The sequence below is a fragment of the Lissotriton helveticus genome, chromosome 3_1, assembly GCF_964261635.1.
Source record: "Lissotriton helveticus chromosome 3_1, aLisHel1.1, whole genome shotgun sequence".
In the NCBI taxonomy this organism is placed as follows: domain Eukaryota; kingdom Metazoa; phylum Chordata; class Amphibia; order Caudata; family Salamandridae; genus Lissotriton; species Lissotriton helveticus.
In genome coordinates this window covers 1,047,109,529-1,047,121,830 of record NC_136061.1, presented here as the reverse complement: position 1 = coordinate 1,047,121,830, position 12,302 = coordinate 1,047,109,529, and the positions used below count along the sequence as shown (strand labels likewise).

The 12,302-nt window shown below is 50.9% G+C and overlaps 2 protein-coding genes across 5 annotated transcripts in view; one reads left to right on the top strand and one right to left on the bottom strand.

Annotated features, from left to right (window-relative positions):
• The window catches only part of METTL5 (methyltransferase 5, N6-adenosine), a 151,555-nt gene that overhangs the window by 80,417 nt on the left and 58,836 nt on the right, over positions 1-12,302 (bottom strand). The window lies entirely within an intron of this gene.
• On the top strand, positions 5,344-11,120 carry LOC144823247 (uncharacterized). Its single transcript, XM_078681597.1, has 2 exons — positions 5,344-6,507; positions 10,992-11,120. Exon 1 carries the CDS (start codon positions 5,484-5,486, stop codon positions 6,471-6,473), a length of 990 nt encoding a protein of 329 aa, XP_078537723.1. The 5' UTR covers positions 5,344-5,483; the 3' UTR covers positions 6,474-6,507; positions 10,992-11,120.

Sequence of the window (12,302 nt, the reverse complement as noted above, 5' to 3'; positions counted from 1 at the left end):
CTGGAAAACCTATCCAAAGAAGAACCACCTCCTCACTGGCACACCAAACAAGAAAACATATCTGGTAAATGCCATACACAATCTTTACAGAAAGGCAGCACCTTCACTGTCCAAGGAGGTAAAACAAAGGAGCTCAGATTACCTCCAGCCATATCCAGGCAGGAGATAGCAGTCTGATGAGGACATAGAGAAACTCAGTCGTGCTGCATGCTAACCTGTCCCTTGATGAACTAGCACCATCACAACCATCTGCACTCTGTCCCTACAAGACTGCCTCAAAACACGACAAATCAAGATAATAGAGAAAGCACACAATGAGACTGAAAATTCCACCACAAGAGGGATACATTTGCCAGTAGCCCTATCAGTGGGAACACAAGGGGAACTACAGCAGTGGGACAGCTTGAATGAAATGGCAAGAAAACCTTCAGTAGGGTACTCCAGTGGGCAAGGATAGACTGAACCACCTCCCGCTGAATACACCATTCCTCACTTGCAAGACGCCAATTGAAGTTGTCCACCTTCGCGTCACTAATTGGCCAGATGATGGACAGGCAACAAACGTCACAATCCTGGCCCAACGCCACAGCCAGGGACTGGGAATGTTAACCCACATCAACCTGCTTGTTGGAACCATCACCTCAAACATGGGCATCATGCCCTAAATGTACAGAGCCCCACGTGAGGGTAGAAGCCCCTGAGGACATTTGTGGTCTTTCTGTCACTATTACGAAGTATTTGATAAGCTGAAGGTAAGCATGCCGAATATGTAAAGATAAAAGCCTCTAGACAAACCGTTAACAGCATGCTCCGGGGAAGGACTGACCAGAACTGCAGCAATCCCACGCTCCGCATCTAGTCATCGAAACACGGAAATACACATATCCCTATATATGTGAAAATGCAACATAATCACAAAAATGACCTGGGTGAGGACATGAGGTGCGCATGCCATGTAAAATGGTAAAACTATAAGCTGAACACGAGTGACACCTTCTATGTGCACAAAACATTTGTGAGACTGCTGGACCAATATAAGGAACATGCATCATGTAGAATTAGTGATCCAGTATCCAAACTTCAGAAAAAAAAATTGTGTCAGGAGTAACATCATAAGAAACTCCTTGAGAAACAGGGATTTAGCTTATGAATAACAGGCTGAACGGGGACACCATTCAATTTGGGAACTAGGAAAACTGATGGTAGAAACCCTGCAAAATGTCATACTCAGGAACCCACTCCATCTATTGCACTTTGCACGGAATGGCGTTATGTTTAATCCCTTCCACTGTTTGCCAGCGGTTGTTTGTAACTACACCCTGGGCACAACACAGATGAATCAATACTTCGACAGCAACCAAGATCCAGATGGACTAAGAGACAGGATGCAAACTGCGCACTGACTTTTGATACCAGTCTCTGATTTTTCAATACATCCTTTATGCTAACAGGTTACATCACAAAACGTACATTCTATAGGGTGTCGCACAACCTGCCTAATTAATATTAGGCAGGTTGCAAGACCTGCTTACAAGAGAATAAGTTATGGCTGCTGAGGGGGTGGAAAAATAGGAAATACAGGCAATGAGTCCTGAGAAGGGAGGATGCTTCCCCATGTCAAATCCATGCCTCAGCAGCAGACAGGAAGGTACCTCGTTCGTACAGGGTGCATGCACACATTCAAGGACACACTAAAACAGCCTGGCAGGTGAAGCCAGGGGAGAGAGCGAAAGAATTTCTACTCCTGGTCTAGGTGCCCCTTAAGCCGTAACACCACCAACAGCCACAGTAAAATGAACCCATCTGTCTGTGGGGTCAAGAAGGACGGTGTTGCTAGGAAGGCTGAACTTTCAAGTATCCTTTGAATTTTTGATATTGCCTTTTGGGACTGTCAAGCAGAAACCAAGCCCTAAGAGTGTGCAGTTTCACTTCCTTGTTTAATTTGGTACAAGATCAAATCGACATTCTTGCCAAATAGGAAGGTGTTGTCAATGGCGTAATCATCAAGTTTGCCTGTAGGTCTCTAAAGAAACCATTACAACACTTTCAAGCACTTTTATGAATGGTCACAAAGGAACCAACAGATCTCACCACAGAACGTACAGTGTCAAGACGGAATCTACAAATTGGCTCCAAGGCCCCAAATTCATTACAAACCATTTCAGCGAAGTGCATGCTTAAAGGAGTCTGTAAAAGCAGAACCACCACCTTTGATGTCTCCCAAAATGGCATAGGAGCAGTGAGTCAAAAGGCATATGTCATCCCCATGAAGAAAATCCAGGCTCCCTAAGGAGAACACTTTCTTTCTCACGCTCTCAATCCATTTAACTATCTATTCCAGACAAGGGAAAAGAACTGGGTTTAAGCTTGAAGCAAGAAATTTTTAGATGTAATAGATCCTCAGGCAAAGGATGAGAGTATTACAGGGCGGATGGTGGGGTCTCATACATTGTGGGGTTGAATGTGATTATGGGTCATTGAGCGTCATTGAGCTTCATTATCAGACGGGACTCTTGGATATCAATATCCAGGACATACTTGTACTTCCTTGAACATTTGTTTCGCAATGTGTAAAATGTGACAGTGGATGATTAGGATCCTATTGTTTTTTTGTAAAAATTCATAAATAAAGTACTTTTCTTTTTTTTTTAAAGGATGAGATGATTACAAATGTGGATTGCCTGGAGTGGCTGATGCCAGTAAACAACTTGGCAATGGACAGCCAGGAAGGAGTCAAACTTATTCCAAGTGGACAAAATAAATATCACTGAAAGGTAACAAGGATTTTGATGAGGAGGAATTACTTTGACTTAATCTCAAAGGTCCACATTAAAAGAATGTCCTTTAAAAGGGCCTCAAGGGGCAGTAAAAATAAACTTCTGTAGAACAATGTAAGCCACTGCAATTCTCGAGATCCAAACCGAGACATCCATCAGAGTATGAACAAGGGTGCAATTCACCATGAAAGCCCTTTTATGACACTTGCATGAAGTCGGCAGGGTTTCACCAAACTTGTCATAGCCCAAGGATCATGTCAACACTGATGCCACTGTCAAAATACCAGCAAGATAGGGGCTGCCAGAGCATGAAGCCATCAGCAGCAACAACCAAGCCGCTCCCAGGGCGAAGATGAAGATACAAAAAATGCCTTACAGCCCAAAAGGTGCATCAGAGGGATGAGGGGCATGAGATCTGAGTATAGTACACAAACCCTGGCTAAATGGGGACACTAAACAGAAATGGCAACCGAAGCCCAAAAAGCCCGAAGTAGATCCAGTAGTACCGGGTGCAGAGACAAAATAGAGCTGGAATCTGGCGCCAGGCATACCTGCTCCAGAACAGGAAACTAATCAGAAGAAATCGCCACAGTCAGAGTTGGGGGAACAGGCTCCCACAGGGGCTGAATCTACTCCACGAACAGAAGGGATGTTGCATAGAAGAAGAGTCATTTCTTCAGCAATTTGTATATTTGGAGTAGGAGAATTTACCCAGGGACACAGCCTTCCCTGAGAACAGAATTTGGAGTAGGACCTGAAGAGGCGACGATTCTGTTGCTCTTCATGGGCTTAAGTCATTTAAAAAAGCCTCTACTATTCTTTGATCGTCATCAGATCCATGAAGCTAATCTATACCCAGGATTAAAGATGTGCAAGATTTATGTTACAATTAGACACATCATGGGGAACCAAAATGGATCTCCAAGTGTGGTAGGAGTGAGATCATTTAGATCCTAAAAGTTTTGCAGATGACATTTTTCATGAAAGACATTGTAAATATATTTTGAATCACAAAACAAGTACATAAGAGAAAAAAAGATTTCTAAAGAACAGACTTTCTAGTGATAATACACAACTTTATGTCACACCTTGGAGAAAGCCAAACTAACATACTCCCCCACAGTAGCAAATCACGTTGGATGCCGAAAAGGCTTTTGACAAAATAGATTGGTCGTACCTTAAAGTAACACTCGAAAAATTCAATTTGGGTGGCAAGTTTAATCGAATGGTAATGGCACTGCATTTCAACCCGTCTGCCAAAGTTAGAGCAGGTGGGAGCCTCTCCTCATCTTTTAAGCCAGAGCAGGGAATTAGGCAACTTCCTTATTCCTTTTACCAATAGAGCCGATCCTTTATCAGCTACGGAACAACAAACGGATCACAGGGGGGCGTGGCCAGGCGCCAGCGGAGAAGGCCGCCTAATCCTCAAGCTCCGTCGGAGCCGGAGCTGTTCCCTACGATCCGACCAGTTATCCTGTCCCGGGGGGCCTGCTGTCGGCACCCCGGGTCCCTGCTGAAGTGAGCGCCAGCGGGCTGGGAAAATTGGAGCCTGCACACCATCGGGAGCCGCGTCGCGGCTCTGCTGCGGCGGACCCGAGGCCTGGGGCACGGAGCGCCTGCACGGGCTCACGCCTAAATCGAGGTTGCGGCCTACGTCGGCATCTGTCTGGCGCTGAACGGGGCATCGGCCTTCCCCGCTTCCCGCCGGAACCCTCCCTTGGTCTGCGGGCCGACAGTGGTGGTCTCGAGGCCCCTATGGGGGGGGCGCCATGGCGATCCTGGAGGGCGCTGCTCCCGCCCGAGGACGGCTACTGGGACTGCAATCAGGGGACCGGCGGCGGAGGTAGGCGGAGCACTCGGGGCCAATAACTGCCTGCAAGGCCCACGAGTGGAGGAGCCGAGGGTCCCCTGGGAGCGGCGTCACAATTCACTCTGTTGCTGCGGTGGGCCGGGGTTCTGAGGCCCGGAGCCCCTGGGTGCACGAACACTGCGGCAGAGGCTTCTGCCTCGTGGTGGGCGTTCCATCTGCTCGGCGCTGCCTTGCCAACCTCGCCATACGCCACCTGAATCCCCTGCGGGGGTGGACCATCAGCAGCGGTATTGGAGTCACGGAGGGACCAGTCGGGGCCTTGCACCAAGGGACCCGTTGGGGGAGCGACGCTGTGTAGGGGCTACAGGGGCCCTGCGGTCCCGGGGTGAGGCCCCGCTCCCTTCACTACGGGGCCCATCAGTGAGTGTGCAGTCGCACGGGGCCGCATTGGTTACTGATAACCGGCGCTGGGCTCTACCCGCGTGGGACTTGTTATCGCATATCTGGAGGGAACTGTCTGTCCCCCCCCAACCCTGGCGGCCCGGTGCTTGAGAGGGTGCGCTGGGCCTTAACAACTGTGGGACCAGTCTGGAGTTTCACGGACTTCCCTGCATGGTGTCATGTGACTTGACCTGGACTGAATAGTTCTTGGAGGCGACGGAGTCCGTTGCGTGCCGGGAACGACTGTTGGTGAAGCCCGGGGTGCCGGAGCGAGGACGTCCGTGGACAAGGACATTGGACTGGTGGCGGGACCGGTGTACACCACGCGGTGGGTAGTGGTGCTCGTCCCACGACACGAAGAACTCGGCGCTACGAGGGAGAGACTCCTGCCCCTATAGACTCTTTTGCCGTGGGTCGACGCGGTGGTCGGGCCGCAGGAGCACCGCCAGCGCAAGATGAGACCAAAAGAGGGAGCGGTCCCGCAAACGAACAAACTAGATAAATATGCGGTGCCACTGACTCAATCACAGATGGGAGCTACGTCCTGTGACCAATCCGGCCAAGCGGAGCCCTCCCTGACCTCCATCATGGCCGCTATCCAGACCCTAGGCACGAACCTTGAGTCCAAAATGGACAAGATCTCAATCGAGATGAACTTGCCCCACACCGACCTGGGTAAGACCACAGAGCGCTCTAAAGCCAACGCCACGGACATACAAGAGCTGAAGGCCTTAGAAAAAAAGCTCGAGAGCCGGATCAACGACCTGGTCCACCAACATCGACAAATGGCCCTGCGACTCGAGGATCAGGAAGGGAGGGCCCGAAGGAGTAATATCCGCGTGGTAGGTGTGCCGGAAGAAACAGAGGGACATAGTGTGGAACTGTTCCTCGAGAACCTCATCATCAACCACTTGAAGCCCAAAAGGTTGTCCAAGATCTTTACAATTGAACGAGCCCACCGGGCGCCGGTCCCTAAACCGGGAGCCCCACCCAGGACAATAATAGCCAAAATATTGAACTACAGAGACCGTGATGCCATTCTACAGGTGGCCAGGCAATGGGGCGACCTGCCCTTCGAAGGAGCCACCATCCGCTTCTTTCCTGACTTCACGTTGCAGGTCCAGCAGGAGAGACGCTTGTTTTTGGGAGTCAAGGCGGCGCTCCGCGATCGGGGCATCAAGTACATGATGTTCTTCCCTGCAAAGCTAAAAATAATCATGGGAGGGAAATCCCACTTCTTCACATCACCGGCTGCAGTCCAGGAATGGTTCAACTCGACGGCACATCAGGAACTACAGGGCCGGGGCGGTTGGCGGGAGAATCGGGCCCTGTCCCCTGGTTCTGCTGCAGAACATTCGGAGGGAGAGGCACGGAGTCAGAAGTCTTGGCGCTCCAGATCGACGAGCCCCCGCGGAGATCCACCTAGAGATGCGGCTGTCCGCTGAGAACATGAACTGCTCCATCAAGTCCAGCCGAACTGTAACGTATTCTATGATTGTGTTGTGTAGAACCTATCCTTAAATTGCTCCAACGGGGGGGGGGGCTCTTTGTCCGCTCAACTGTCGCTATGGCCCTATGGCCGGACGCTTAAGGAATGCAGGACCTTCAATTTGGGGACAGCACCGGGACGGCGGCCGGAGCTGGGGCCGGCCCACGTTCTCCGGTACAAGGTTCCTCAGAGGAGGGGGGGGGGGGTAGCTCCCTCAATCCTGAGTAGGGGCGGTGCAATAGGCGCTCTGCTAATTGGGGCAGTGGGCAGTTCGAAACCTACAGAGCAGGGGGCAGGGTGGGGGGTATTTGTTTTTGGTGTGCCGAGTGAATGGATCATGGTGGGTTTGGAAGGGGGGGGGGGGAGTGGGGGTGTTGGGGTGGGGTGGAGGGTGGAGTTGCGGGTAGTTGAGGTGGGGGGCAGAAGTTTGGCTGGTCACGTTTGGGCGACAGGGGCGGATACCAGGGGCGCGCAGAGACTCGTGTGGGGGTGCTGAAAGTGAAACAAGGTTATGGCTGAGGGATGGGATAAGAGCCTCAAAGTTATGACCTGGAACGTGAATGGGCTGGGGGACAAGCTCAAGCGCACCGCTGTGCTGCAATTTGTGAAACGACACCTGCCTGATGTTGTAATGGTGCAGGAGACTCATCTGCTAGGGAACACTTGCCATGCTCCCAACAGGTACGGCTACACACTGGCAGTCCATTCCGGCTTTACCTCGGGGTCCCGAGGGGTGGGTATTGTCCTCAAACGCAATTTGCCCTTTCTTCCATATTATACTGCAACTGACCCCCAGGGCCGCCTCGCCACGCTCTCCGGGAGTTGGGAGGGGTGCAGGCTTACACTGGTGTCTGTCTATATCCCGCCGGGCCTGCAGTCGCAGGCATTTACTGACCTCGGGACTCTCCTCCTCTCCCTCCCCGACGGGCACTTGTTTATCGGAGGGGACTTCAACGCCGTGGTCTCGGGGGCTTTGGACAGACATCCGCCTAGGGACACACCCAGGGGGCAGAGGTGGCTCGGGGATTTCCTGGACACATTTGGCCTCACGGACTTATGGCGCCTTGCACACCCTACAGACACACAATACACCTTCTTTTCGGGGCCACACCATTCTTTCTCCCGTCTAGACCATATCCTTTCTCCTGTGCAAAACGACACAGAGGTGCGCGTGGCCACCCACCTCGCGCGGGGGATCTCAGATCACTCGCCGGTCCTTGTTCAGATTACGGTAGGAAGCAGGCGGGAGGGTTGCGTTGCGCCTATCAACGCCTGGCACCTGCGCAACGAGAACTTCCGTAAGGCATTGACACTTTCAATTGCCAGCTACTTCGAGTCCAACGAGGGCTCTGTGGACTCGGCGGTCACCCTCTGGGAGACATTCAAGACGGTCCTCAGGGGTGAGACCCTTTCGGCGATTGCAGGCCAACGTAAAGAGAGGGAGGCGCAGCTCATTCGCATAGAGGCTGAACTTGAGACACTTAAGGATGTGGTACACGCCGAGGGTACTCCTGAGGTACGCCACAGACTTGCATTAAAAACCGCAGAATATCAGGCGATAGTCACGAATGCAGCCAATAAAATGACTATCACTAGAGAAGCTAAAATATATGACCAGGGAGACAAAGCGGGTAAGCTCCTAGCGTGGCTCGATAAAAAGCAAAAGGCGAGTAGAGTAGTGGCGGAAATAAGTACACCTGAGGGCACGATGATCACTGAGCCAAGACGCATAGCCACGGAATTCGCCCGTCACTTTAGGACAGTCTACAGCACGGGATCTGACCGCCCTGAGGAAGACTCGGTAGCCCTTTTAACAGATCTGAGGATGCTGGCCCTCTCGGACACGGAGCGGGACCTTTTGGACGCACCGCTCACTTTGGCGGAAGTGGAACGCGCAATCGGCGACTTACATCCTGGCAAGGCGCTGGGTCCCAACGGCCTACTGATTGAGCTCTACAAGCTCAAGCCTGACCTCCTTAGCCCCTATCTCAAACGTATGTTTGACGAGAGTCGGTCCAGGGGAATACTGCCCCGTGACCAACGACTAGCAACAATAGTCGTAATACCGAAGGAAGGTAAACCTAGGGAGTTGTGCGCCTCATACAGGCCCATCGCCCTACTGAACGCCGAGCCCAAAATACTGGCCAAGGTCTTGGCTAATAGACTCCAACCTGTCCTGGCCACGTTGGTCCACCCGGACCAATCCGGGTTTATGCCCCACCGGAACACGGCACTCAACCTTCGCCGTTTGAACGGAGTACTGGGGAGATGTCACACTCTAGGAGAGGACGCAGTGGTGGTATCATTGGATGCCACGATGGCCTTCGACACCTTGGAATGGCCGTATATGATGGCCGTCCTCCGTAAAATGGGATTCGGCCCTGCGTTCATATCATGGGTGCGCCTTCTCTATTCGGAACCGCTGGCACAGGTGGTTGTCAACAACAAGGTCTCTGAGACTTTCACCTTACAGAGGGGGACACGCCAGGGGTGTCCGCTCTTGCCCCTGCTATTTGCCCTTTCTCTAGAGCCTCTGGCTACCTGGAGCAGACAAGATGTAGCATTGAAAGGGATCCGGTGGGCAGATTGTTGGGAGGACAGGATATCACTTTACGCCGACGATATCCTCCTCTATCTTTCCCGTCCCCGCAGATCGCTGATCGTAGCCCTTGATATCTTCACAAGTTTTGGTAAGAACTCCGGCTATACTATCAACTGGAGTAAATCTCTCCTATACGTCCTACACGGAAGTGCCCCGGCCCCCCCCCAAGGGACTGTCCTATTAGGATAGTCACCGAAGGCTTTACTTACTTGGGTATCTATATATCCAAAGACAAGGCAGCTATGTACGATAAGAACTTATTACCGCCCCTACAGAGGCTTAAGCGTGACTCTGCAGCCTGGCAGAAGCTCCCAGTCTCAATACTGGGCCGCGCAGCGTTATTCAAAATGACGGCGCTGCCCCGCTTTCTGTACGCTCTCCAAAACTATCCTGATCTCGTCCCACCTTGCTATTTCTCGGCCATAGAGGCAGCGCAGGGAAACCTGTTATGGGCAGGTGCACCACGAATTGCCCTACAGAAGTTGACTCTCAGGTGGTACGACGGGGGGATAGCTCTGCCTGACATCCGCAGGTACTATTGGGCAGCGTATCTTGCTGCGATCAACCAGGGTACCTACTGTGCGGGTAATGACCCAGGATACGACATGGACAGGTGGCTCCTGCCCGGTGGGAATTACGAAACAGTGCTTTACTCACGACCACTCAAACATGACCTCACGGGCCCTACACTCCACTATGTGAGAATTTGGCACATGGTCCAGCGGAAGCTGGGCTGGCAAGATGTGCTCACATTAGCTACCCCTCTTTGGGTTTCGGAGTGTCTCGGCTTCCTGGGTCGCACTCGGGGATTCCGGAGTTGGGACCTCATCGGTATCTCCCGGATCGGGGACCTATGGGACAAGGGTGGTGTTAAGTCATTCTCATCCCTCCAAACGGTGTACGAACTGGCGAACACGGAGTACTTCTAGTACCTTCAAGTTCGTCACTCCTTACAAAACAACATTCCACGCGGCACTCTGCCCCCACCGGCCTCCCCCCTAGAGGATAGATTACTGGATGGTTTCCTACCTGAACATGCAATCTCACTCACCTACAAGAAACTGATGAACAATCTCCCCGACTTACTGCAGGGCCTCAAGGGGAGGTGGGAGGAGGACGGTTTGATCATCGATGATGAGGAGTGGAAATCCGCGCTGGCCTCCCCTAGGGAGGTCGCTATTTCATCTAGGCTCCGACTCATTCAACTAAAAATTCTCCACAGAGTCTATATTTCTATCACTAGACTCAAGGCTATGGGCAGGAGCGAAGATGATAGATGTAGGAGGGGATGCGGAATGAGTGGCTCCTTTTTCCACATGATATGGGAGTGTCCGGTGTTGGGCCTACTGGGGAAAGGTGGTGAGATGTATGCAAGATGTGTGGGGGGTTGTATTCCGCCCAGAAGCGAAGCGATGCGTTCTGAACGTATGGGAACCAACGGACCTCCTAGCTAGAGGCAAACTGTGGGTCACTCTCGGCCAGATGGTGGCAAAACGGAATATTGCAAGACTCTGGGGGGCAAATACGGTTCCGCGCTTAGCGGAATGGAAACGTGACATGGACTGGTGCATGTTACAAGAAAGAACTGTATACCTGTCCCGGGATTGCCCCCAAAAATGGGGGGAGGTGTGGAATAAATGGAATGAATATAGAGGTATTTTGTGCGACCCCCCCAGCCTAACCGACCTGCGCTCGAGGTCGATCTGTAACTGTCAAACGCTGTCAATGCCTGTCGCTAGCACATGAATGTACCTGATAGACCCACTGTGCGCCTCGGTAGCTTGCTCACGTGACCACTGTATGTTTTGTTTGTTCAAACTGCAATAAAAAGAATTAACATTTTTTTTTTTTTTTTTTTTAAACGGATCACAGGAATACGCTTCAACAACAACATGGTCAAAATACCAGCTTACGCAGACGACATGTTAGTCATCTCTGAGAATGCGGAGTCTGCCATTACTGCCCTCATGTCCTCAATAGAAGACTTTTCCACAGTTTCTGGTTATAAGCTCAATAAAGATAAGACTGAGGTAAAACCGCTCAACAATCTTGGCGACAAAGAAATAATTGGCAGCTCGGGCCTTACATGGCAACCAAATAGTATCAAATACCTAGGCTTAGACTTCACCAGAGACCTAATCACCACCCTGCAGGCTAATGAGAATGCCCTCATCAAAAAGATTTCCGCGTTAATAGACGGTTGGTCACCAACAGTTTTATCCTTGTGGGGAAAAGCAGAGACATTAAAAATGATGATCACCCCATTAGTAAACTACACGGCCATTATGTTGCCAATGACACTCCCTAATGAGTTCTTGACCAAGACTAACAAGACTTTCAACACATTCCTCTGGCAAGGGAAGAGGCCCAGAATTTCCATGAAGAAATTGCAACTATCCAAAGAAAAAGGGGACTTGGGCCTCCCAAACCTTAGGAACTATCAACCTGCGTATCTTTGCAAGCAAGGATCTAACTGCCTATCAACCGACCCTGACTACATCCCAGTATGGGTGGACATGGAAAGGTCAATACTCCATGAAATCCCTTTACCTGCTCTCCTAACCATGGATATCTCTTCCACTCCTCATTTTAAATATATCACTCAAAATACTAAAAGAGCTCTATTACGCCTGGATCAAATGTCAGCAGTAAAAATCAACAAATCCAACGTAGCCTCTCAATGGCGCAACCCTTACCTTAAGGTGGATGGAGAATTGGTATTCTGGGAAAAATTGTCAAAAAACTGCATAAACCTAGTTAAAGACCTCTTTACAGGGAAATGCCTTTCTCCGAACTACAATCATGGTTTGGTTTAGACTCCTTAGAATTTTATAAATTTTGGAAACTATAGGCACAGCTCATCCTACGTTCAATAAGACTCACCGAACCGTGCTCTCCATGCCACTGGAATCAAGCTATCCTGGCTGAAGAAGGATGAAACCCTGAAACGGTCCTAGGATGCTTATTTCCAGTCCAGGGAGAACCTGGCTTGGCAGTTCGGGCTGGACTGTTCCCATGAGGCACAGGGTCAAGACTGATTTGCATATGGCTGGGTTCAATCTGGAATGGCATGGTGAGCAAACAAACGATGGATTTAGGCCCAGATCTCTGTACTGGAGTGAATGTATGACATTGTTCTGCATTCCGTCCATCAACTGTTGTTTTTGCATCCTATAAACAAGG

What these genes read in the sequence shown, in the direction of transcription:
- LOC144823247 (XM_078681597.1), top strand. Translation starts at nt 5,484, where the DNA reads ATGAGACCAAAAGAGGGAGCGGTCCCGCAAACGAACAAACTAGATAAA.